Source organism: Erythrolamprus reginae, chromosome Z, assembly GCF_031021105.1.
Source record: "Erythrolamprus reginae isolate rEryReg1 chromosome Z, rEryReg1.hap1, whole genome shotgun sequence".
NCBI lineage: Eukaryota > Metazoa > Chordata > Lepidosauria > Squamata > Dipsadidae > Erythrolamprus > Erythrolamprus reginae.
Genome location: NC_091963.1, coordinates 115,740,110 through 115,763,512, shown reverse-complemented (window position 1 = coordinate 115,763,512; position 23,403 = coordinate 115,740,110). Strand labels below are relative to the sequence as shown.

The 23,403-nt window shown below is 38.6% G+C and overlaps 2 protein-coding genes across 4 annotated transcripts in view; both read right to left on the bottom strand.

The window, feature by feature from the left end:
• ITGA3 (integrin subunit alpha 3) overlaps window positions 1-23,403 on the bottom strand; it is a 115,309-nt gene that overhangs the window by 30,980 nt on the left and 60,926 nt on the right. For all 3 annotated transcript variants that reach the window (XR_011556799.1, XR_011556798.1, XM_070727138.1), the window contains exons 5-13: window positions 19,935-20,018; window positions 15,211-15,418; window positions 14,545-14,738; window positions 12,579-12,667; window positions 11,163-11,296; window positions 5,832-5,918; window positions 3,276-3,343; window positions 2,334-2,467; window positions 1,261-1,407 (exon numbers count right to left, since the gene is read on the bottom strand). Coding sequence is in view for 1 of the 3 variants with exons in the window: in XM_070727138.1 (XP_070583239.1) it covers window positions 1,261-1,407; window positions 2,334-2,467; window positions 3,276-3,343; window positions 5,832-5,918; window positions 11,163-11,296; window positions 12,579-12,667; window positions 14,545-14,738; window positions 15,211-15,418; window positions 19,935-20,018 (1,145 nt within the window). In the remaining 2 variants the exon portion in view is untranslated. The remainder of the gene's footprint in view (window positions 1-1,260; window positions 1,408-2,333; window positions 2,468-3,275; window positions 3,344-5,831; window positions 5,919-11,162; window positions 11,297-12,578; window positions 12,668-14,544; window positions 14,739-15,210; window positions 15,419-19,934; window positions 20,019-23,403) is intronic.
• The window catches only part of PDK2 (pyruvate dehydrogenase kinase 2), a 111,780-nt gene that overhangs the window by 67,070 nt on the left and 21,307 nt on the right, over window positions 1-23,403 (bottom strand). The window lies entirely within an intron of this gene.

The following is a 23,403-nucleotide window of genomic DNA, read 5'->3' as shown; positions in this document are numbered from 1 at the left end:
GTTCATATAGTTTGTAGGCTGCATTGTATACATCAACTTTCTCTGACTTGACGTTCCCCAGAAGCACTGGACCGCAATTCTTGTCCTCCTTCAAGAAGCATGGCCAGAGGAAGCTATTTTAAAAGATAAACTGGAATGCATTAGCATGGGAAGGAAGACTTTTAGAAGAAGGGTTCTGTGTGCAAAGAGGATCAATCCTTCACTACAACTGAGCCGCAATTACCATCTCTCTGCACATTTACTATGCCTCAATACACACTATGTCACTATGTTTTAAAAAGCTTTCTTTTAAAAACTACTTTTGTAGGGGGTGTTTCAAAGGACAATATTGAATGTTTGAATTGTAAATCACCCAGAGTCTTTGATAAGATGGGTGGCTATAGAAATCAATCAAACAAACAAAAAATAAATAAATACGATGTACAGAAAAGGCAGTATTCTTTGTTCTTCACAAAGTGTGAACATCTAAAAATGCTTCCCCAACCACTCTCCAATTAGACTTTTGGGAGAGCTTCTTTCAAAGAAAGCTTTTAAAAGTCTGTTTATTATGATATAAGGAGAAGAGATTATGATTCAGATAGGAAGGCCTCCCAGACTGCTAAGTTAATGGGTATTGTTTATGATCTCTCCTCTCAATGAGTCTACTTCTTTATAGTCACTGTCTCCAACCTCCTTTTATGTGTATCCTTCTTGAACCAATCTATTCAGCTCTTGCTTCTCCAGGAGACGACAGAAAAAAGGAGCCACAGCCAAACCTAAGATTTTTATGGATTGCTATAGTGGATTCCCCCCAATGTTCAAAAATGCAATTTCCTAAATTTGATTGGATTAATCAAAAGTATTAAGGTGATTAAGGGTAACTGACATTGAACTTACCACATTATATTTCTACACATATTCTAAACATAGTTCAGATTCAATCTAGCTAAAGTACGTAAAGACATTTTTCTAGAATGAAATTTATTCTAAAATTTAAAGATAATGACTAATTTATTCCACCAGAGGGTGCCAGAGGTCTGTTTGGTAAGTAAGTGGTATAGAAAACTGAAGGTGCCTATTTACAAATATGGTAATTTGTACCTGTATGGATAAGTCAAGGACATGTACACAAACTCTTCCTACAAACACATCACCTGTTTGCTTCTTGCAAAAGCCTGCCACCCACAACTACTTGAACCCTGAAATATTAGTGTGCAATCAAGCGAGGAGAGGAAAGGTGAAAAAAATAGGAGGAAAAACTAAAGAGAAGGAAGAACTAACCTCAGTGTGGTTTTCATGAGGCTGATCCTCATTCAAAACAGGAAAGGCATTAAGAGACCTTAATCCCAACTGGAACCTCCGGGGCTTTTCTGAAAGAGAGTACTTCATAGAGAACGCGATGGGGTGTAGCTTGTCTCGTATGTCCTCCTGCAGAATGAGCAATACTTTATTTCAGAGACACCTAAACTCAGTTCTGAACTTCTGTCTAAGTTATGGAGGGACACGAGGGTCTTCCCCATTTCCCCCTTGCCCAAGTCATACTGATTATTCATCATCACATTTTATTTTGATGGAACTTTCTTGCTCTGTTCTTAGTATTTTTTTCTTGAATTAAAGTTGGCCTATCATGCTAAATTATCCTGCCCAATATGTTCTATCAGTACAAGTGATACAATGATTAAATATGCTTTTCTGGTTCTCTTTCTTTATGTACATATAATTAACTTTTACATAGAGGACATAAATGTCAACTGTTCTGTTGTCTTTTGTAGTTTAGCGACCTAATGTTATGGTTTCTATTCTAGATGTACAGTATTTTACTGTTTTTTGTGTGTATCTTGATTTTATTTGATCTTGTGCTTCAATCAGTCCATTTGGTTCAATCATTGATATTTGACTTTATCTTCTTTATTTTGCTTTGATCAATAACTTCTGTAGGCCTTTTGTTTACTTTTTGTTTGTTTAAATTTTGGTTTTGTTTCAGCCAATCCCTCCAAACATGTTAGAAATATAACAATCCAGAATTTCAACCCGTGTTAGCTATTATACATCCCTGTACAATGTAAAGTAACTGATTTACATATATATTTATCAATGTTAGAAAATTTCCCCAACCCTCCTCCTTAGGCAAAAATTCCCTTCTTATTATTTATAACAGTCCCTGGAAGCACCAATTTATGTAAAAAAAAAAAATTCCTGTCCTGCATTGCAAAAATATAAACAACCAAACTTAAATAATGCTAAACTTTTTAGGAAAAAGGAGACAGGATAGAAACAGTCTAATGAAATATTGCAGGCAAGATGGAGTTTAGCTCAACTATTCCATTTTATGTCTTGAAATGATTATTCCTAACCTGTAGAAGGACTTTCAGGTTTTGGCACTTGCTTGGCATGGAAAATTGTCCCTTGTAGATTGCAGAGTTGGTATCAGCAAAATATACACGGGGTGGCCGGCGGTATCGGTCAGCTTCCACAGTGTAATCCAGCTCTGAAGCCGGGGGGGGGGGGGGGAAATAGATCAGGGACATTGCCAAAATCCAGCACCCTATATTTATTTATTTGTTTGTTTATTGGACTTTTGGACTCACAACATATCAGTGACCAAAACAGTGCACAATAACATGGCTAAATCCAATTAATATAGCAATTAATTTAAACATCATACAAAGGCTAAACATTAAAAAATCATTCATTCAATTACAACCACAAGCATACTAAACATTCAATGGCCAGAGGCTGAGGTCTAATGCCCCCCTTGCCTGATAGCATAAATAAGTTTTCAGGTTCTTACAAAAGACAAGGAAGGTGGGGGCAGAACGAATCTCTGGGGGGAGTTGATTCCGATTCCGCCATGCCTGACGACAGAGGTGGGTTTTAAGGAGCTTACGAAAGGCTAGGAGGGTGGGGGCAACTCCGATATCCGGGGGGGAGTTGGTTCCAAAGGGTCGGGGCCGCCACAGAGAAGGCTCTTCCCCTGGGTCCCGCCAAACGACATTGTCTAGTTGACGGGACCTGGAGAAGGCCGACTCTGTGGGACCTAACTGGTCGCTGGGATTCGTGCGGCAGAAGGCGGTCTCGGAGATATTCTGGTCCGGTGCCATGAAGGGCTTTATAGGTCATAACCAACACTTTGAATTGTGACCGGAAACTGATCGGCAACCAATGCAACAAAAAACCAAATGCACCACTAAAGATATTGGTAGAGAAACTGGCTCTCTGCGTTTAAGAATGAAAATTGCAGGGCCAACAGACACCCTTTCAAACCTCTCGGAACAAATCATCCCACTTCTACTCACTGATAGTTTCCTTGTATTTGGGATCTCCAGCACTTTGGGAATAGGAGAAGCAGATCTCTACCTTCATGCTGTAAATGAGGAGAGGAGAAGGGAAAGGAGAAAGAAAGAAAAACAGGGAGCTGAGTAAAGAATCTGCAGAGAGAGATGACCGAGGTTCCTCCAAACAAGACCCAAACCCAGCGGTCCCCAAACTACGGCCCGCGGGCGCATGTGGCCGGCCAAGGCCATTTATCCGGCCCGTGGGGAGTGACACAACACAGGGTTCCATCTAATTTTCTATGACTAAAATGCGGTATTTTGTTAGTAACTAATATCAATCATCAAAAAAGTTGCAAAAGTTTTTTTTCTAATTCTGTCATCCAGTTACATTCATTTTCTTTTAATTAAATTCCCTCCTTAATGTTCCTTCAAAAAGTACACCAATTATATTCTAACTTATTAACCATTATGCCAAAGTGCTTCCTTCTTTCTTTATACATTTTTCTATAAGCCAAGAAAACCTACAATCAGATGTTAACAAAAGAAAATTAAAAACAAAACATAAACATATATGAATTTCAGACTTCTCCCCCCCTCTAAATAGTACATTCCCATTTTGTTTTTTACTTTAAAATAAGGTATGTGCAGTGTGCATAGGGATTTGTTCATAGATTTTTTTTATAGTCCGGCCCTCCAACAGTCTGAGGGACAGTGAACTGGCCCCCTGTGTAAAAAGTTTGGGGACCCCTGCCCAAACCCAAAGTGTTTATAGAGAAACATGTCACCCCAAGTTAAAAGTCATATGGCACCACACTACCACTTGGGATATCAGAACTATAACAACAGCATTTGACTTGTATTAGGATGTCCTATATCTGGTAGTTAACCAATGCCAATATTTTAGATGGATCCCCCTGTGTGGTTTGCAACAAGGAATTCTGTTTCAGAGGCCCAAAGCTTTCTATGAAAAAACATTTCTTGCTAAGAGAAGAGGAAAAAGTTATTTTTTAATTCAAGGGGAAGATCGACCCCTTTCTCCCATCTGCTCTGAATCAGAAAATTGTCAAAGCTGTTATTCTGTCTATTTTGGTCAAGGACAATTTCATCTTATTTATTTGCAGACTTGGCATTGTACAAGGGAGCTTTTCCAATTTGGTGCTCAATCTCTGTACCTGTGATTCTCAGAATTCCTAGTCATCGGTACCAGGCCAGGAAAGGCTAACTTTAATTAATAATTATAATTAACTAAAGAGAAAAATGCTACATGCAAATAATGCTAGGACAATCCACTTTAGAGAAGCCCCTTTTGTTCATGTTTTCACACTCTTACGCTTTCATTTTGATTCAGTGCTGGTTCATATTTTCTTAGAAACTAACTTTAGAAAAACTAAGAAATGTGTTCAGTGCACAATCATATCTGACAAGTCAGCTATGATTTTATATATGCCATCTCTGCAATATTTTTGAGGAAAAATTGCAAACTAAGACAGAAAGGAACCAACATGAATTTAAAACTGGAAAAATAGATGTTGACATAATCAACATTAGTAAACTCCATTGCCCTTAACCTAACCTTAATTTTAAAGTTACAAATGCCTAACACTTCCAGATGTTGAAGGATGCCAACTTCCAACTAATGCCATGCTGGATAGAACTACTGGAGGGGGAAACATCGGGCAGATTAAAATTCCTCCAGCTGGCTTAAACCTGAAATAACTCGCAGCTTATAAAGTCTTCTATCTTTTATGGCAGTGATGGCAAACCTATATGCTGGCATGTGAGCCATTGCCCTAGCTCAGTTCCAACATGTATGTGTGTGCCAACCAGCTGATTTTTTGTTTTGCGCAGAGGCTCTGGGAGGGCGTTTTTGGCTTCCAAAGAGCCTCTGGGGGGATGGAGGAGGGCATTTTTACCCTCTCCCTGGTTCCAGGGAAGCCTTTGGAGCCTGGGGAGGGCGGAACACGACCCTACTGGACCCACCAGAAGTTGGGAAATAGACCGTTTCCAACCATTGCTGCCCAGCGGGTGGTGGGGTACAGGGAAAGCTGTTTTTGCCCTCCCTGGGCATTGAATTATGGGTGTGGGCACTTGCGCATGTGCGATAGCGCATGTGCATACTTTTTTGGCACTCAAGGAAAAAAAATTGCCATCATGTTCTATGGGACAGGATACACTGTACCAAAAACAAATCTAAAAGTCTCTTATTCAACTTTTATTTTAAAAAAAAATCAAAGCAAGGAAAAGACTGTGCAATGTCCCCAATACAGCTTGCTCCAATGTGGCCTTTCACTCTGATTGCCAGATGTTTTTCTCATTCAAACTTAACTTGAATCTCACCACATTTTGTATAAACACTGTTCTTTCTCCTCCCTGCTCTTAGTGGGGAGGGCAAACAATTGTTCTCCTAATTCTTTCCAACATCCTCTAAAATAAACTGAAAGTTGGCAACACACTGCCCTTTCATATTTTTTCTGTAGGCTAAATATACTCAGTTGTATCATGTTTGTGTTGTCACACACCTTGAATATCCGTGTATTCGGGTAAAAATGAAAAGAACATTTATAGGGATGTTATTACCAAGAGTTTTGAGTACATTTGCTTGAGTCCAGAGGACTTGGAGTAACAGTAAAAGTCTTGTTTAGGATATTGATCACTGGACGGGCTCTGCAGAAAGGGAAGCATAACAAGTATAAGTAAAAACAACAGTGAAATGAATCAATGCATTTTTAATGGAAGTTTTCAATAAACATAAACACTAATACAAAGTAACCTAGAATAAAAGGAAAAGTTCAGAAGGTGCAGAAAAAAAGAAAAAGAAAGGGAAAAAAGAAAAAAGGCAATAATAAAGAAGTGGTTTCCAACATTCACCATACCAAGCATATTATAATAACTTTCACTTTCTTTAAAAGTTACAAAATTCAATTCAATTCAATTCAATTTATTAGATTTGTATGCCGCCTCTCTCCGAAGACTCGGGGCAGCTCACAACAATAATAAAAACAATATTCCAGTGAAAACAAATCTAATATTAAAAAGCACATAAAACCCTATCATATTTAAAAAAGCAAACAACATATACATACCCAAACATAAATATAAAAAATCCTGGGGGAAAGGTGTCTCAACTCCCCCATGCCTGGCGGTATAGATGGGTCTTGAGTAATTTACAAAAGACAAGGAGTGTGGGGGCAGTTCTAATCTCCGGGGGGAGTTGATTCCAGAGGGCCGGGGCTGCCACAGAGAAGGTTCTTCCCCTGGGGCACGCCAAACGATATTGTTTGGTCAACAGGATCCGGAGAAGGCCAACTCTGTGGGACCTAATCGGTCGTGGGATTCGTGCGGTCAATTTAAAAAACCCCTCCTATCTCCATGTTTAATGGCATTGCAGGATTTCATCTTTCATCAAACTTTGACATTCAGGAGGATTTTCATAGTTTTTACCACCAGCTAGTTTGGAAATCACATAAAGAGGGATTTCCCAAAAAGGGGCATTGTCCAGAATTTCTTGTGGCAGCTCTTCCATATTCAGATTTGTCTTATATATTCCCATTTTGATGATGTCAATTTTGTTGTCTTCCTTGCCTTCACACTCTATAAAGTCTCTGTCAGATAAAGCTTTTAAAAAGAATTCTCAACATTTTGTTTAAAAATTATCCAATGAGATTTGTATACTTTTTCCAGATTTTAATTATTAATATCCCAGTAGTTACCAAACAAAAATATCTTTAAGATAGAAAAAATATATGGCTAGCTTAGCCATTTTATTTCTTTTCTGCCTGCTTTTTTAATTCCCTCTAGTAGCAACTTTCTTTTTTCATTTTTTATTGCTTTGAATAAATACACACAAAACAAAACAGACATACAACAAACATTTGGAGCATTTATTGCCCCTTTTCTGTCAGAAGCTGTTATCGGATATCTGTACATTATACCTTGCTTTGTTAACAAAGTTTTTATTTATACTATAAATAAAATATTAAAATAGTTTTTATTTATACTATAAATAAAATATTAAAATAGTTTTTATTTATACTATAAATAAAATATTAAAATAGTTTTTATTTATACTATAAATGAAATTACTTCAAGAATCTTTATTAAACTACTAGGCAAAATCCCTATGAAATCTTACTTCATTTATCATTTCTTTCTTTTAGCCAATTATAAAATTTATTCCATATTTTGTAATAATCAGATTCCTCTTTTCCTTTCAGTTTTTTTGTAAGCATCTCCATTGCTGCACAATTCATATTTTTTTAAAAATTAGCATTCCCTCATTCAGTATCTCTTTATTTTTCCATTGTTGTGTGTAAACAATCCTGGCTGCTATCAAAATATGATGGGATACTAAGTTTCTTTTTTATAAACCTTATTGAAAATATCTAACAGAAGTAACTTGGGCTTTTTCTCAGTTTTGACTTTTATCATTTCAATTTTTAACCCAATAACTACCCTATTCCAATACATCCTTGCATGGGCCAGATCTAGTGGCAACTTTCATCAAGACTCAATATCAAAATTAAATTTAAAATTTCAGAGAAATCCAAGTTAAGTTAAGCTTGCCCTTCTCAATATCCATAAAATGCTTAAATTGAGTATTTCTAAAATCGAATAAACCATGAGTGTTAGTGTCCCTATTAAAGGATCCCCTGGAGCTGAAAGCAAAGATGTTGTCTTTCTCAATTTCTGGCACTCCAACCCACAGAGACCACTGTTTTGCAGTCTCCTACCGAGGAGATGCCCTTCAGAACATTTGTGGGCAATCTCTCCTTCTCCAGAGAGCTTTGAAGGATCAATCTATGGCCTTTGTTCATCCTATACAACCAGCAGTGAAATCCTCTGAAGTCTGCTACTGGTTTTGTGAGTCTGCTACCGAGTGCGTGTTTTGCACACTTGAGATGTGCCCACCCAACACTAAAAAAGGAACATTTTGAAGCCTTCTGAGTCTGCAAAGGTAAGTAGAACAGTGAGGGTGGGGGCAGAATCTGCTGGACCACACGATTTCACAGCAGAAGCCCACAAAGAGTCAACACCAATGTAGTGCATTAATAAAATAAATGATCCCTAATAACAATGGTGATTTCAATTACTCGGTGGTGAAGAAAATGTGCTGTTGCATGTGATCATTTGTTCCCTTCCACAGGACATGACTTTTGGTCGCCACAATGTAAAAAAGATGTTGAGACTCTAGAAAGAGTGCAGAGAAGAGCAACAAAGGTGATTAAGGGACTCAAGGATTAAACATATAAAGAACAGTTGCTGGAACTGGATATGTCTAGTTTAACGAAAAGAATGACTAGGGGTAACAGGATAGCAGTGAAGACCTGGCTGTGCCGGCAGGCCTGGAGACCGTGAATATTACCATCTGTCACAGCCGAATAGTGTTTGTTTGTTTGTTTGTTTGTTTGTTTGTTTGTTTGTTTGTTTGTTCATTCGATCGATCGATCGATCGATCGATCGATCGATCGTTCATTCATTCATTCATTCATTCATTCATTCATTTATTAGATTTGTATGCCGCCCCCTCTCCGGAGACTCGGGGTGGCTTACAACAATAGTAAAAAACAATATTATATCGAAACAAATCTAATATTAAAAAGAAGCATATAAAAACCCTATCATATTTTAAAAAAACAAACAACACATACATACCAAACATCAATATAAAAAGCCTGGGGGAAGGTGTCTCAACTCCCCCATGCCTTGCGGTAAAGGTGGGTCCTGAGTAATTTACGAAAGACAAGGAGGGTGGGGGCAGTTCTAATCTCCGGGGGAAGTTGATTCCAGAGGGCTGGGGCCACCACAGAGAAGGCTCTTCCCCTGGGGCCCGCCAAACGACATTGTTTAGTCGACGGGACCCAGAGAAGGCCAACTCTGTGGGACCTTATCGGTCGCTGGGATTCGTGCGGTAGCAGGCGGTTCCGGAGGTACTCTGGTCCAATGCCATGAAGGGCTTTAAAGGTCATAACCAACACTTTGAATTGTGACCGGAAACTAATCGGTAGACAATGCAGGCCGTAGAGTGTTATAGAAACGTGGGCGAATATAGGAAGCCCCACAATGGCCGTATGTTTGGTTAGAAACATAGAAGATTGATGGCAGAAAAAGACCCCATGATCCATCTAGTCTGCCGTTATACTATTTCCTGTATTTTATCTTAGGATGGATATATGTTTATCCCAGGCATGTTTAAATTCTGTTCCTGTGGTTGATTGGGTTTCTGTAGGGGATTTTATTGTTTTTATTATTTTAATATTTTTAATACTAATATTGACTTCTTTTATTATTGTATCTTATTATGTTTTATATTGTTGTAAGCCGCCCTGAGTCCTACAGGGTTGGGCGGCATAGAAGTCAAATAATTTCAATTCAATTCAATTCAATTGTTCCAATATCTCAGGGGCTGCCGCAGAGAAGAGGGAGTGAAGCTATTCTCCAAATCCGCTGAGAGTAGAACAAGAGCCAATGGGTGGAAACTAAACAAGGAGATGGTAAATGATATGGTAAATGATTTAGCTTTACTAGATAAATGGTCTAAGCAATGGAAACTGCAGTTTAATGTTTCCCAATGTAAAATAATGCACTTGGGGAAAAGGAATCCTCAATCTGAGTATTGTATTGGCAGTTCAGTGTTGGCAAATACTTCAAAAGAAAAGGATTTAGGGGTAGTGATTTCTGACAGTCTCAAAATGGGTGAACAGTGCAGTCAGGCGGTAGGGAAAGCAAGTAGGATGCTTGGCTGCATAGCTAGAGGTATAACAAGCAGGAAGAGGGAGATTATGATCCCACTATATAGAATGCTGGTGAGACCACATTTGGAATACTGTGTTCAGTTCTGGAGACCTCACCTACAAAAAGATATTGACAAAATTGAACGGGTCCAAAGACGGGCTACAAGAATGGTGGAAGGTCTTAAGCATAAAACGTATCAGGAAAGACTTAATGAACTCAATCTGTATAGTCTGGAGGACAGAAGGAAAAGGGGGGACATGATCGAAACATTTAAATATATTAAAGGGTTAAATAAGGTCCAGGAGGGAAGTGTTTTTAATAGGAAAGTGAACACAAGAACAAGGGGACACAATCTGAAGTTAGTTGGGGGAAAGATCAAAAGCAACATGAGAAAATATTATTTTACTGAAAGAGTAGTAGATCCTTGGAACAAACTTCCAGCAGATGTGGTAGATAAATCCACAGTAACTGAATTTAAACATGCCTGGGATAAACATATATCCATCCTAAGATAAAATACAGAAAATAGTATAAGGGCAGACTAGATGGACCATGAGGTCTTTTTCTGCCGTCAGACTTCTATGTTTCTATGTTTCTAGAACTAAGGAGAAATTTCCTGACGTTTTATAGAATATATTGGGGTGGCATGCAAAGGAGATGAACTCACTTAAGAATATTTTATATCAGTTTCTTAGATTTGTTTAATATAATCCTTTGCACGAGTTATATTCTCATGTTTTACTACTCAATTTTAGCTATTATTCTGCATTTTAACTTATTATTTATTCAAATTCTCTCTATTTTAGCCAATTTTATTGTATTTTAACCAGTCACAGTTTTATGACGACCGATGTGGTCCTTTTCCTCGCTTTGATATGGTCGATTGACTAATCAAATAAAGTTGATATTGATTGATTGCTTTTATCCTGACAGTTGGAAATAATAACCAGTGGAACAACTTGCCTCCAGAAGTTGTAAATGATCCAATACTGGAAGCTTTAAAGAAGGGATTAGATAACCGTCTGTCTGAAGTCGTGTAGAATTTCCTGTCTAAGCAGGGGATTGGACTTGAAGTCCTCCAAGGTCCCTTCCAAATCTATTATTCTGTTACTAATCAGAATGAATAAATTGGGGGCTGGGGGCAAGACTGCTTTTAATCCCTTTGGCCACACTTACCTGAGTAGCAAGATATTTTCTGAGAGAGTTCCCACCAGGAGATCAGGATAGGAATTTCCATCCACATCCATCCCACCACTGAAGGAGTAACCAAAGGTCTTGATGACAGGATTAAAATCTTCCCCACTAATGATCTGCAAAGGATTGTGGCAAGAAAGATACAGTATTTGCAAATGACGCTAAGATCGCTGCTCCATTTGTATATATTGCCATACGTGATGGAAATGTTGGGGGCCAAGCATATATGAATGAACAGCAAGACTTCTATTAACATCATTAGGTTACATTGATCTGACTGGAGACGAATTCTGGAACTTGCAGTTTTGACATATTCGTGTATGTAGTAAATCAAGCAAGCATTACATTCTGTAGCAATTACGAAATAGTCTTGCAGCTCACAAAGATAATAAGATGCAATATATCTAAGAATATTTTATTAATTGGAAGCAAAGTAATCTTAATCAGGAAGTGTTGTACCATCACTGAAAAACAAGAATCTGGGGCTTCAATTCTCTGATCTCCTGAAAATGAGGGATAGTCAACTGCTTCAACTAGTCTCAAAATGGGGACCCTTGCAGGAAACCTAGTACAGTGGTACCTCGATTTTCAAATGATTTACAATTCAAACAAATCGGTATTCGACCAAGAAATTCAAGAAAGTTTTGCCCTGAAATCCGAACAAACGTTTGGAACTCGAACACCCGGGATGAGCCGAGTCAAGCTGAATAGCATTCGTTCGGCCCAGCACGTCTCGCCTGCATCATTAGTATGAGTCAAAGCTAGGGGCTTTGCTGCAGTCTAAGGTGAGGTGGTGATGGCAGAGGCTGGAGCGGAGGGCGCGGCAGTAGGAGGAGCAATCTGAGCAGCGACGGCTGACAGAAGACACGTGGGCCGCCAGATAGCTGAGAGGCCCGGCGGCGGCAAGATCTGTGGTGACAGCGGTGGCAGGGGTCGTGTGGGCCGCCAGACAGATGAGAGGCCCAGCAGCAGCAAGATCTGCGGCGGTGATGGCAGAGGTCATGTGGGCCCTGCGGCGGTGAGATCGGCGGTGACAGCAGTAGCAGAAATGCGTGTTTCAGTTCTCTACCAAATTGGTTCTCGACCACACTTCCGGAATGAATTGTGGTTGAGAACTGAGGTACCACTGTATCTGCTTCAGATTAATGAAAGTTGGTCATTGCCAAGGGTGACCAGTTGGTGTCACATGCTAGAAAACTGAAGACTTTCCCCAAAATAAAAAAGAAGACTATAGCTACCAGCCATATCTCATCCAACAGCCTTATTAACCTATATATTTTGGATTTGTTGCCAAATAATTTTTCTGTAACTGACTGTTTAATATGCTGCACATCAATGTACAAATATGCACTACCCAAAGAGATGAAGATAATAAAGAGATGATAAAGATGCCTTTACCTGCTGTGACTTATTAGTAAGGCCACCTACACCACTCTGGTAGATGTATACTTTCCCCGAACCTTCATAAGGTGCCCCAATGGCAATATCTGAAAGTAAAGAATACAGAGAAGGAGAACTTCCATGTTATGAGATCTCACAGTTCTCATTAGACTTCACCCTATTTAGGTCCCCGCTGGAACTGTGTCCAATGTACTTTAACATAACTTTTCAAAATAAGTATTTGTATTACTTCCTATCGCTAGTCAAAAACCTAACAAGGAATGTTTAGGTTTAGTCCTTATAATAATCGAGTCACTATTTAAAGGGAAGCTTGAAGGAATTCTGCTGAGAAAGTAATTGCAGGTGCGCAGTATAAATATAGATTGACACTTAATTAAGACAAAATCAATGTGTGTGTGTGTGAGTGTGCATGTGTGTGTGTGTGTCTTTGTTTGTGTCTATGTGTGCAAGCATGGCTAGATTATAACTATGAAAGGAATTTGTTTCTCTTTCTCTGATATCAGATGTATAGCACAAATGGTCCTTATTTAATTACTACATTCTATTATGTTGTTCAAATTTACAAATTGCTCTGAATGAGCGGAATTCACAACCAAACCTTGAAATTCCAATAACTGTCTACTTTAGTGTGTTTTGCCTATAATACCAGAATCTTCCCAGACAGCTTGCCTTCCCTTGGGAACAAACAGATAAGGTTCCATGGAACTTAGGGCAGGTTAGACGGAAGTTTCTTGTGGCTCAACAATGACTTGAGGATAATTCCCTGCTTGATCCTTCCTCCTTAATTAATAATAATAAAAAATTATTTATTAGATTTGTATGCCGCCCCTCTCCGGCATACTGGAAGCTTATTGGAAGCTCCAAACACAGCTTTAGGCCATATAAAAGGGTGCAGTCCAACATTTGTTTTTCTAAATACCATAACATTGTACTATGATCTAAACCAGTGATGGCGAACCTTTTTTGGTTCATGTGCCAAAAGGGTGTGTGTGTGTGTGTGTTAGCATGTGTGCATCCCCTTTCCCTCCCCCTATGCGCCCCACCATGCATTGCTCCCCACGCATGTACACAAGCCTTTTTGAATTCTGGTATGGAGTTGTGGGTTCCTACCACTGTAGTCCAGAGAGCTGCACCGGTATGAATCCACTGATTTTTAGCAATGTTGAGCCGCCCCGAATCTGCAGAGAGGGGCAGCATACAAGTCTAATAAAAAATTAAATTAAATTAAATTAAATTAAATTAAATTAAATTAAATTAAATTAAATTAAATTAAATTAAATTAAATTAAATTAAATTAAATTAAATTAAATTAAATTAAATTAAATTAAATTAAATTAAATTAAATTAAATTAAATTAAATTAAATTAAATTAAATTAAATTAAATTAAATTAAATTAAATTAAATTAAATTAAATTAAATTAAATTAAATTAAATTAAATTATTTTTTTTAAAGGCGTCTCCGTGTGGAAGAAGTCTTTCCGCCTGCCCTTATCTTAATGCTGACCTTTATTCTTCGTCCAAAGCACAGCTGAGGGATTCTTCCACATGAAGACGCCGGAAAAAAATATAGAAAATCAATGGGCTTATACCGATGTGGCTCTCTATAGACTGGTGGTAGTGGGAAAAAATGCCCAAATGGGCAAACCAGAAGTGTGCTTTCCCGAACTTCCGGTTTGTCCGTTGGGGGATTTTTTTGCCTCCGGGGCAAACAAGCTTCCCTGAAGCATCCGGAGGATGAAACTGCACGATTCTGCCGCACGAATCTAATTATTAATAATAATAATAATAATAATAATAATAATAATAATAATAATAATAATAATAATTTCCAAAGGCTGAAAATCAGCTGGCCAGCACACGCATGCATGCTGAAGTTGACACAGGACAAAGTCTCCCGTGCCCTCCTATGATGGATCTAAATAGTAGAAGATAACATTATGGTAAAAGCAAAAAAAGTCTAACCTTGAAAATCATCTTTGTTAATATCGCCAATGTGAGCCACAGAGAAACCAAAGGAAGAACCACTGGGTCCAGTCAGTGTGAGGTTGGGATGGCTGGAGAATGTTCCCCCGAGGTTCATATACACATAGACAGCCCCACCTTTCTCCTCCTTCTGGTCAAAGTAGTGTGGTGCCCCAATGATTAAGTCCTGCCACCTATTAATGGGGAAAGGCAGAGGCGTCATTTTTTACCTATACAGTGTTCCCTCGATTTTCACGGGTTCGAACTTCGCGAAAAGTCTATACCACAGTTTTTCAAAAACATTAATTAAAAAATACTTCGCGGTTTTTTCTGCCCAATGACGTCATATGTCATCGCCAAACTTTCGTCCGCTCTTAATAAATATATATTTTTAATAAACTTTAATAAATAAACATGGTGAGTAATAATCTAAATGGTTGCTAAGGGAATGGAAAATTGCAATTTAGGGGTTTAAAGAGTTAAGGGAAGGTTTGTGATACTGTTCATAGCCAAAAATAGTGTATTTACTTCTGCATCTCTACTTCGCGGAAATTCAACTTTCGCGGGCAGTCTCGAAACGCATCCACCGCAAAAATCGAGGGAACACTGTATATCAAAATTAAGCCATTTAATACTTCTTTCAAGTTCGCCCTCCCATGGACTCACCCATCACTGTTGAGGTCAGCCACAGCAACGGAGCTGCCAAAATAAGAACCCACTTGCTTGCCAACAAGCATCAGTCTATTCTGAAGATCCTTGCGACCATCACTTGCCATCACAAACACGGCTCCAATGTGTTCATAGCGAGGGGCCCCAATAATAAAAGAGACCTCGTCTTTGTGCAGTACGTTGGTGCTTGCTTCTGTGGCATACCCTATTAACACAAAATAACAAACAGATTATAACTTTGATCTCCCCTCTTCTAAAGAGAGAGGTCGTTTGTTTCACTTTTATTCATTTGTGGATTTGGGGCAGCATATTCAACTAGAGCAGTGATGGCGAACCTTTTTTGGTTCTTATGCCAAAAGGGGGGGGAGCGTGGGATGTGTGTTCATGTGCGTACGTGCCCACGCCCATAATTCCATGCGCCGCCGCCCCCCCCGCGAATGTGTGCATGATATCCCCCCCTCTCCACCAGCACGTGATGCCACACCCATGTTTCACTTTTCCCAGGCTTTGGAGTCTTTCTAGGAGCCTGGGAAGGGCAAAAACTGCCTCCCCCCACTCTGGAATCCCTTCTTGTCCCTTGGACAAGAAGTTCCATTTTTTTGTTCTCCTTTTTAAAAAAATTTTTATTTTTACTTTTTAAAAATATTTTTAGTGTTTTTTTTCAAATATAAGCACACACACAACATAAAACAGGTGCTTTGTGATTTGTGCCCACCACCAGACAAACATTCACCCCCCACCCCGCAAATGGGGGTGTTTCTTGTTTAAACCATTTTAACTACTGGAGGCTGTTGGGGCCTGGATGGGTGTCAACAAACTCAAACTCAACCCAGACAAGATGGAGTGGCTGTGGGTCTTGCCTCCCAAGGACAATTCCATCTATCCGTCCATTACCCTGGGGGGAGAATCATTGACCCCCTCAGAGAGGGTTCGCAACTTGGGCGTCCTCCTCGATCCACAGCTCACATTGGAGAAACACCTTTCAGCTGTGGCGAGGGAGGTGTTCGCCCAGGTTCGCCTGGTGCACCAGTTGCGGCCCTATTTGGACCAGGAGTCACTGCTCACAGTCACTCATGCCCTCATCACCTCGAGGTTCGACTACTGTAACGCTCTCTACATGGGCCTACCTTTGAAAAGTGTTCGGAAACTTCAGATCGTGCAGAATGCAGGTGCGAGAGCAATCATGGGCTTTCCCAAATATGCCCATGTTATACCAACACTCCGCAGTCTGCATTGGTTGCCAATCAGTTTCCAGTCACAATTCAAAGTGTTGGTTATGACCTATAAAGCCCTTCATTGCACCAGACCAGATTACTTCAGGGACCGCCTTCTGCTGCACCAATCCCAGCAACCAGTTAGGTCCCACAGAGTGGGTCTTCTCCTGGTCCCGTCAAGCAAACAATGTCGCTTGGTGGGACCCAGGGGAAGAGCCTTCTCTGTAGTGGCCCCGGCCCTCTGGAACCAACTCCCCCCAGAGATTAGAATTGCCCCCACCCTCCTTGCCTTTCGTAAGCTGCTTAAAACCCACTTCTGCTGCCAGGCATGGGGGAATTGAGATACGCTTTCCCCCTAGGCCTTTACAATTGGTATGTCTGTATGTATGATTGGTATGTCTGTATGTATGATTGGTTTTTATATAATGGGGTTTTTTAAACTGTTTTTAGTATTGTATTATTGTCATATACTGTTTTATTACTGTTGTTAGCCGCCCTGAGTCTGTGGAGAGGGGCGGCATACATACATACAAACAAACAAACAAACAAATAAATAAACCCAAGAGCAAAGTATCTATTTACATATTATAAAGTGATTCTAATTTATTTCTTGTACCTTGGTCTCGGATTCTACTCGCCATATATCATCTTACCTTGTCCCATCAGTTTCATTATTTCTTTGCTCTCCCCAAGTTTCAGAGCCTTTTTAGGAGCTTGGGGAGGCTGAAAATGGCCTTCCACACCCCTGCAGAGGCCTCCAGAGGCTAGCAATGGCCTGTTTCAAGAGGCCATTTTTACCCTCCCCAGGCTTCTAGAAAGGCTCTAGAACTTGGGGAGAGCAAACAACAGGCCTTTCCCACCCTTTCCGGAGGCTGGAAACACCTGTTTCGAAAATTCCAGAGGGCCCAGAAGGCCTGAAAATCAGCTAACCTGAACTTGTGTGTCCACTGTTATGGCTCTGCGTGCCACTTGTGGCACACATGCCATAGGTTCGCTGTACTGAACTAGAGAAAACATAAAAACAGCTATAAAGATAAAATCAGGCAGACAGACTCAAGCAAAATAATTTGATAAATAACAAAATCAAACAAAACAGGGGCCTTAAACAAGTCATAGTCATCAACCCCAGGTCTGGGCCAAAGCCAAGTTTTCAAAACTTGCCAGCATTTTAGGGAGGGTACCATCCTTATCTCTTGGGAGATACTGATTCAGAGCACCAGGGGCCACAACAGAAAAGGCACCCTTCTGAGGTTCCACAAGATGGCAGTGTTTAATGGATTGGAGAAGAGACTTGGAAGAACCCACTTAATGCGAGATAGGCTCCAGCATAAATAAATGAACACAAATTAATCTATCAATTTATACACTGACTGGTCAGATTTAGATCATTCTATTTTCAAGGGCATAAACTTAGGAATGGACAAGCTTCTCAAAAGTACTCATAACCTTCTGCTTCTACCTATATGTGGGCATGCAAATTAAGCAGTCTTGCATTAATAATAATTTCCCTTTTGAAATAAGCCATTGAAGAAAATTGGAATTTGAAGATGGCCTAGGACAGTGATGGCGAACTTATGGCATGGGTACCACAGGTGGCATGCGGAGCCATATCTGCTGGCACACGAGCTGTTGCCCTAGCTAAGCTCCAGCCAGCTGATTTTTGGCTCACACAGAGGCTGGGGGGGGGGGCGTTTTTGGCTTCCAGAAAGCATCTGGGAGGATGGAGACACTGTTTTTACCTTCCCCCAGCTCCAAGGAAGCCTTTGGAGCCTGGGGTGGACAAAACACAAGCCTACTGGTCCCACCAGAAGTTGGGATACAGGCCGTTTCTGGCCTCCAGAGGGCCTCTGGGGAGTCAAGGGAAGCTGTTTTTGCCCTCTCTAGGTATTGAATTATGGGTGTGGGCACTCACGCATGTGCGATAGCGCACACCCATGTTCTTTCAGCACCCAAGGAAAAAAAGGTTTGCCAGCACTGGCCTATGAATTATTCCAAAATTAAGCAGTTGTTTTTAATAATCAAAAAGCTGGATAGAAAAGCTTTAAATACATATTTTAAATTTTCTGATTTTAATTCTCCTTTTTTGTCTAAAAGTTCTGAACACCTTACCATTTTGCTGAGATCGATACTATTTGGATACGTCATTGTCTTCATTGTTGATAACCAGTTTGGAATTTTCTTATAAGGATTATTTTTAATCTTTATCCAGACATTAAGCATAGCATCCGTTACTATGTGTCTTCGGAAATATGAATGTGGTTTATTTTTTTTCTTCCCAGAGAAAACGGTGCCAACCTAGTTGGAGGTTGTGGCCTTCTAATGTTAATGCGCTAATGTTCTTTTATTTTTGAATCCAGTCCTTAATCCATGTCAAGGCGGCGTCCTAGTAGTAAAGCTCCCAGTGCAGGAATCGAAGCCACCTTTGTTTCTACTGTCTTGCAGAAGTTTAAATTTTATATGTGGTTTTTTTCCTGCCCATATAAATTTGGATATTATTTTATCTATTTGTTAGAAAAAATATTGTCTAATTTTACTGGTATTGTTTGAGAAAGGTACAGCAGTTTGGGTAATATGTTCATTTTAATTGTTGAAATTCTATGTTAATCTATTTACATCCTAAACCAACTGATCCCGACCATGATATTGTCCTGTACATCAGTCTCTGAATCTGAAGTAAAGCCTGGTGGTGACAACTAGACCTCTTTAATGGGGAAATTTCTCCATTTCAATCCTTCCTAACCTCTAATTTTCTAGTCTGAATGTGGAGCAGACCCAATGCTCAAAGTCCAGTTTCAAATGTGATATTTTCCTTAAGAAATCTCCATTTTGAAGATCCAACGATCCTCAAAAAGGAGGCTCAGAAAGCTTTGACCCATATGAAATTTGCTTCCTCTCTGGAGGCCTTTCTATTTAGGGAATCAGCCATGAAGGTTTATAAATGAATTGATGTTAAGCATGTGTGGCCCATCATATATTTCAATTATGCTATCTCTTTTCAGCCTGCTGAGAGACATTTGACTACGAAGATGCTACATATAATATTACATCTCACAAATTATTTCTATGATTTCTTTTTTTAGTCCGGTTGTGTTCTTGTCAATTACATGTTCGCATCTTGGGGGAACAAGGAAGCGTGCTTTTTCTCTATCGTAGCTGCTACTCTCTGGAACAATATCCCCACCCCACCCACCCCGTCTCCCCCAGGACACACACGGCTCTCATTTCCATCAAAACTGGCTCACAAGCCTGGGATTAGAATCTCTGTGGAGCCATTGTCTGTTTGAATTTCATTGCTGCTGCTTTGTCTGGGCAGTTATGTTGTTTCAGTTGTGTTTGCGTTTAAAAAAAAAAAAAATCTTATGTATCGAATATAGAGTGTCTTTTTGGAGCCTTAACAAATCCAATAAATAAAGCAAATAAAAATGAAATGCAAGAAAGGAAGGAGGCATTATACTGCAGCAAATCATGTTTTCAGCTCGAGAAAGTGAGAGTGGAAAGTGCAATTACCCAGGTAAATGTGTCTAGTTTTCCAATCTGGATAGGATAAGTCTACTTGGTCCCAAATCCCTGGGTAGCTCACATAAGCCGTTCCTGTGTAAATAAAAATGTAATCTTTAGCATTCTGATAAAATACACATCAAAGTCCAATATACTTTATAATGCTGTTTGAAAAGTTTGTTTCCTTTTTTTCCCAGGCTTTCACCACTTGGTCACATCCAGCAATTAATTTTCAAAGTTCCTGGATAGAAAGTATGATTAAAAAAGCTTCTGTCTCTGTTTTGCAGAGAGTCACGAGGGGCTGAGAGGTTTTAAGACTTAAAAGAAAGGAGGAGTGATATCTTCCCCGATGGCCCTCACATATTCTCACACTGACACAAACACACAGATCCTTAGGCAGATGTACTCCAAATGGTGGAGAATACTTTCATGTTGTGTTGAACAGTTATCATGTCCATATAGACATTCCCTGTATAAGCAAAGAGATAGATGAGAAAAATACTTCTTTCAGTGTGTCCATTTTCAAACAGGCCTGAACAATTCAGCATTATTTTGAATTCACGCATTACTCTGAGATAGTGATAATCAAACGCTTCTCCTCCAACTATTGTAAGATGGAATACAGAGAGAGAACAAGTAGTCAAAATAGGTACTGCCATATCTAATCCTGCTCCAGTTAACAGTGGTGTCCCACAAGGCAGTGTTTTAGGACCTACTCTCTTTATACTCTACAGAAATGATCTCTGTGACAATATCACAAGCAATTGTGTTCTCTTTGCTGATGATGTTAAACTATTTAATACCACTGACAATACTTCTACCCTTCAAAAGGACCTTGACCATGTAGCTCAATGGTCTAACAACTGGCAACTTCAAATCTCTACCAACAAATGCTCCATCCTACACATTGGTAAAAGAATCCGAATAATAAATACATACTTGATAAAACTGAACTAACAGAGGACCCTCACTCAGTCAAAGGCCTTGGAGTACTCATTTCCAATGACCTAAGTGCTAGAGCCCACTGTAACAGTATTGCCAAAAAAGCATTAAGAATTGTAAACCTAATCTTATGTAGCTTCTTCTCTAGAAACTCTGATTCGTTAACCAGAGCATGCAAAATATTTGTCAGACCTATTCTGGAATACAGCTCACCTGTGTGGAATCCACACTGCATAGCAGATATTAATACAATCAAAGGAGTCCAGAAATACTTCACAAGAAGAGTCCTTCACTCCTCCTCACATAACAAATTGCCTTACTCCTCCAGACTTCAAATACTAAATCTAGAAAATTTAAAATTACGTCGTCTCCAAACTGATTCAACTGTTGTTCATAAAATCATACATCATAATGTACTCCCTTGTCAGTGACTACTTCACCTTTAACAACAGCAACACAAAACACATAATAGATACAAACTGAATGTAAATCGCTCCAAAGTTGACTGCAGAAAATATGATTTCAGCAATAGAGTGGTCACTGCCTGGAACTCATTACCTGACTGTGTTGTTGCTTCCCCCAACCCCAAAATCTTCAACCTTACATTATCTACAATTGACCTCTCCCCTTTTCTAAGAGGTCTGTAAGGGGCGTGCATAAGTGCACTTATGTGCCTAATGTCCCTGTCCTACTGTCTTATTATCCTTTCTATTACTATGTTCTACTTATGTTATGTTAATACTATACTATAATACTATACTTGTTTGACAAATAAAATAAATAAAATAAATAAAATAAATAAGATAAATAAGATAAATAAAATAAATAAAATAAATAAAATAAATAAAATAAATAAAATAAATAAAATAAATAAAATAAATAAAATAAATAAAATAAATAAAATAAATAAAATAAATAAAATAAATAAAATAAATAATAAATAAAATAAATAAAATAAATAAAATAAATAAAATAAATAAAATAAATAAAATAAATAAAATAAATAAAATAAATAATAAATAAAATAATAAATAAAATAAATAAAATAAATAAAATAAATAGAATAAATAGAATAAAATGAATAAAATGAATAAAATGAATAAAATGAATAAAATGAATAAAATAAATAAAATAAATAAAATAAATAAAATAAATAAAATAAATAAAATAAATAAAATAAATAAAATAAATAAAATAAATAAAATAAATAAAATAAAAAGGGTTGGGAGATTTATGAAGGATGAGTGGGAGGAGGTGAGGAGGAGGAGGAAGCAGATGATGAAGACGAAGGAGGAGAGGAAGAGGAATAATGATGGGTGCTTGAAAAATAAGAGAAAGACTTCTACAAACAGAGAGGGAGGAAAGGAGAGAAGTTGAAGTTGAAACTTGCATGAAAGAAGCAAAAACAAGTGGGAAATGGGAGAAACAGGTATTTCAGGGTACCTGGGAAAAGACTGAGATTCAGATAGAATGAAAGAAAGTCCGGGTGATGTGAAAGGGAACAAACTGAAAAAAAATGGGAAATGGGATGAAGGAGGCAGAAAGCTGAGATCAAGGGAGAAAGGGAATGTGCTGAAAGCAAAAGACATAAGGGGTGATTATTTATTTTATTTATTTATTTATTTTGTCCAATACACAATGAGGGTTTTAGTGGGTATGTATATTATATATATGCACATAATAAAATACATGATGAAGGTTATAGAGGAGATACTCATAGTAAAATATATCTACGAAAGAATAGAAAAGAAGATATAGGAATAAAATATATCAATGAAAGAATAGAAGAAGAGATATAGGAATAGAAGAAAGGTATAGGAGATATAGGAGAGCAATAGGACAAGGGACGGAAGGCATTCTAGTGCACTTGTACTCGCCCCTTACTGACCTCTTAGAAATCTGGATAGGTCAACCGTAGATAATCTAAGGGTAAAGTGTTGGGGGTTTGCGGATGACACTATGGAGTCCGGTAATGAGTTCCACGCTTCGACAACTCGGTTACTGAAGTCATATTTTTTACAGTCAAGTTTGGAGCGGTTAATATTAAGTTTAAATCTGTTGTGTGCTCTTGTGTTGTTGTGGTTGAAGCTGAAGTAGTCGCCGACATTATCTGGGATATGCTTAAATAATATTGATGTCAGAATCTTCTGCAATTCCATAGGCTGATAGTTGATGTTCAATCATGTTTTAAGCGGATAAAGGAGACAATCTTCTTCTGTCTTTTCCATTTTTTTAGTCAAAATAAAGAAGGCAGCGACTTAAAGCAATACAGAGTTCCCTCGATTTTCGCGGGTTCGAACTTTGCGGAACGTCTATACCACGGTTTTTCAAAAATATTAATTAAAAAATACTTTGCGGTTTTTTCCCCCTATACCACGTTTTTTGCTGCCCAATGACGTCATATGTCATTGCCAAACTTTCATCTGCCTTTAAAAAACATTTTTAAAAATAAACTTTAATAAATAAACATGGTGAGTAATAATCTAAATGGTTGCTAAGGGAATGGGAAATTGCAATTTGGGGTTTAAAGTGTTAA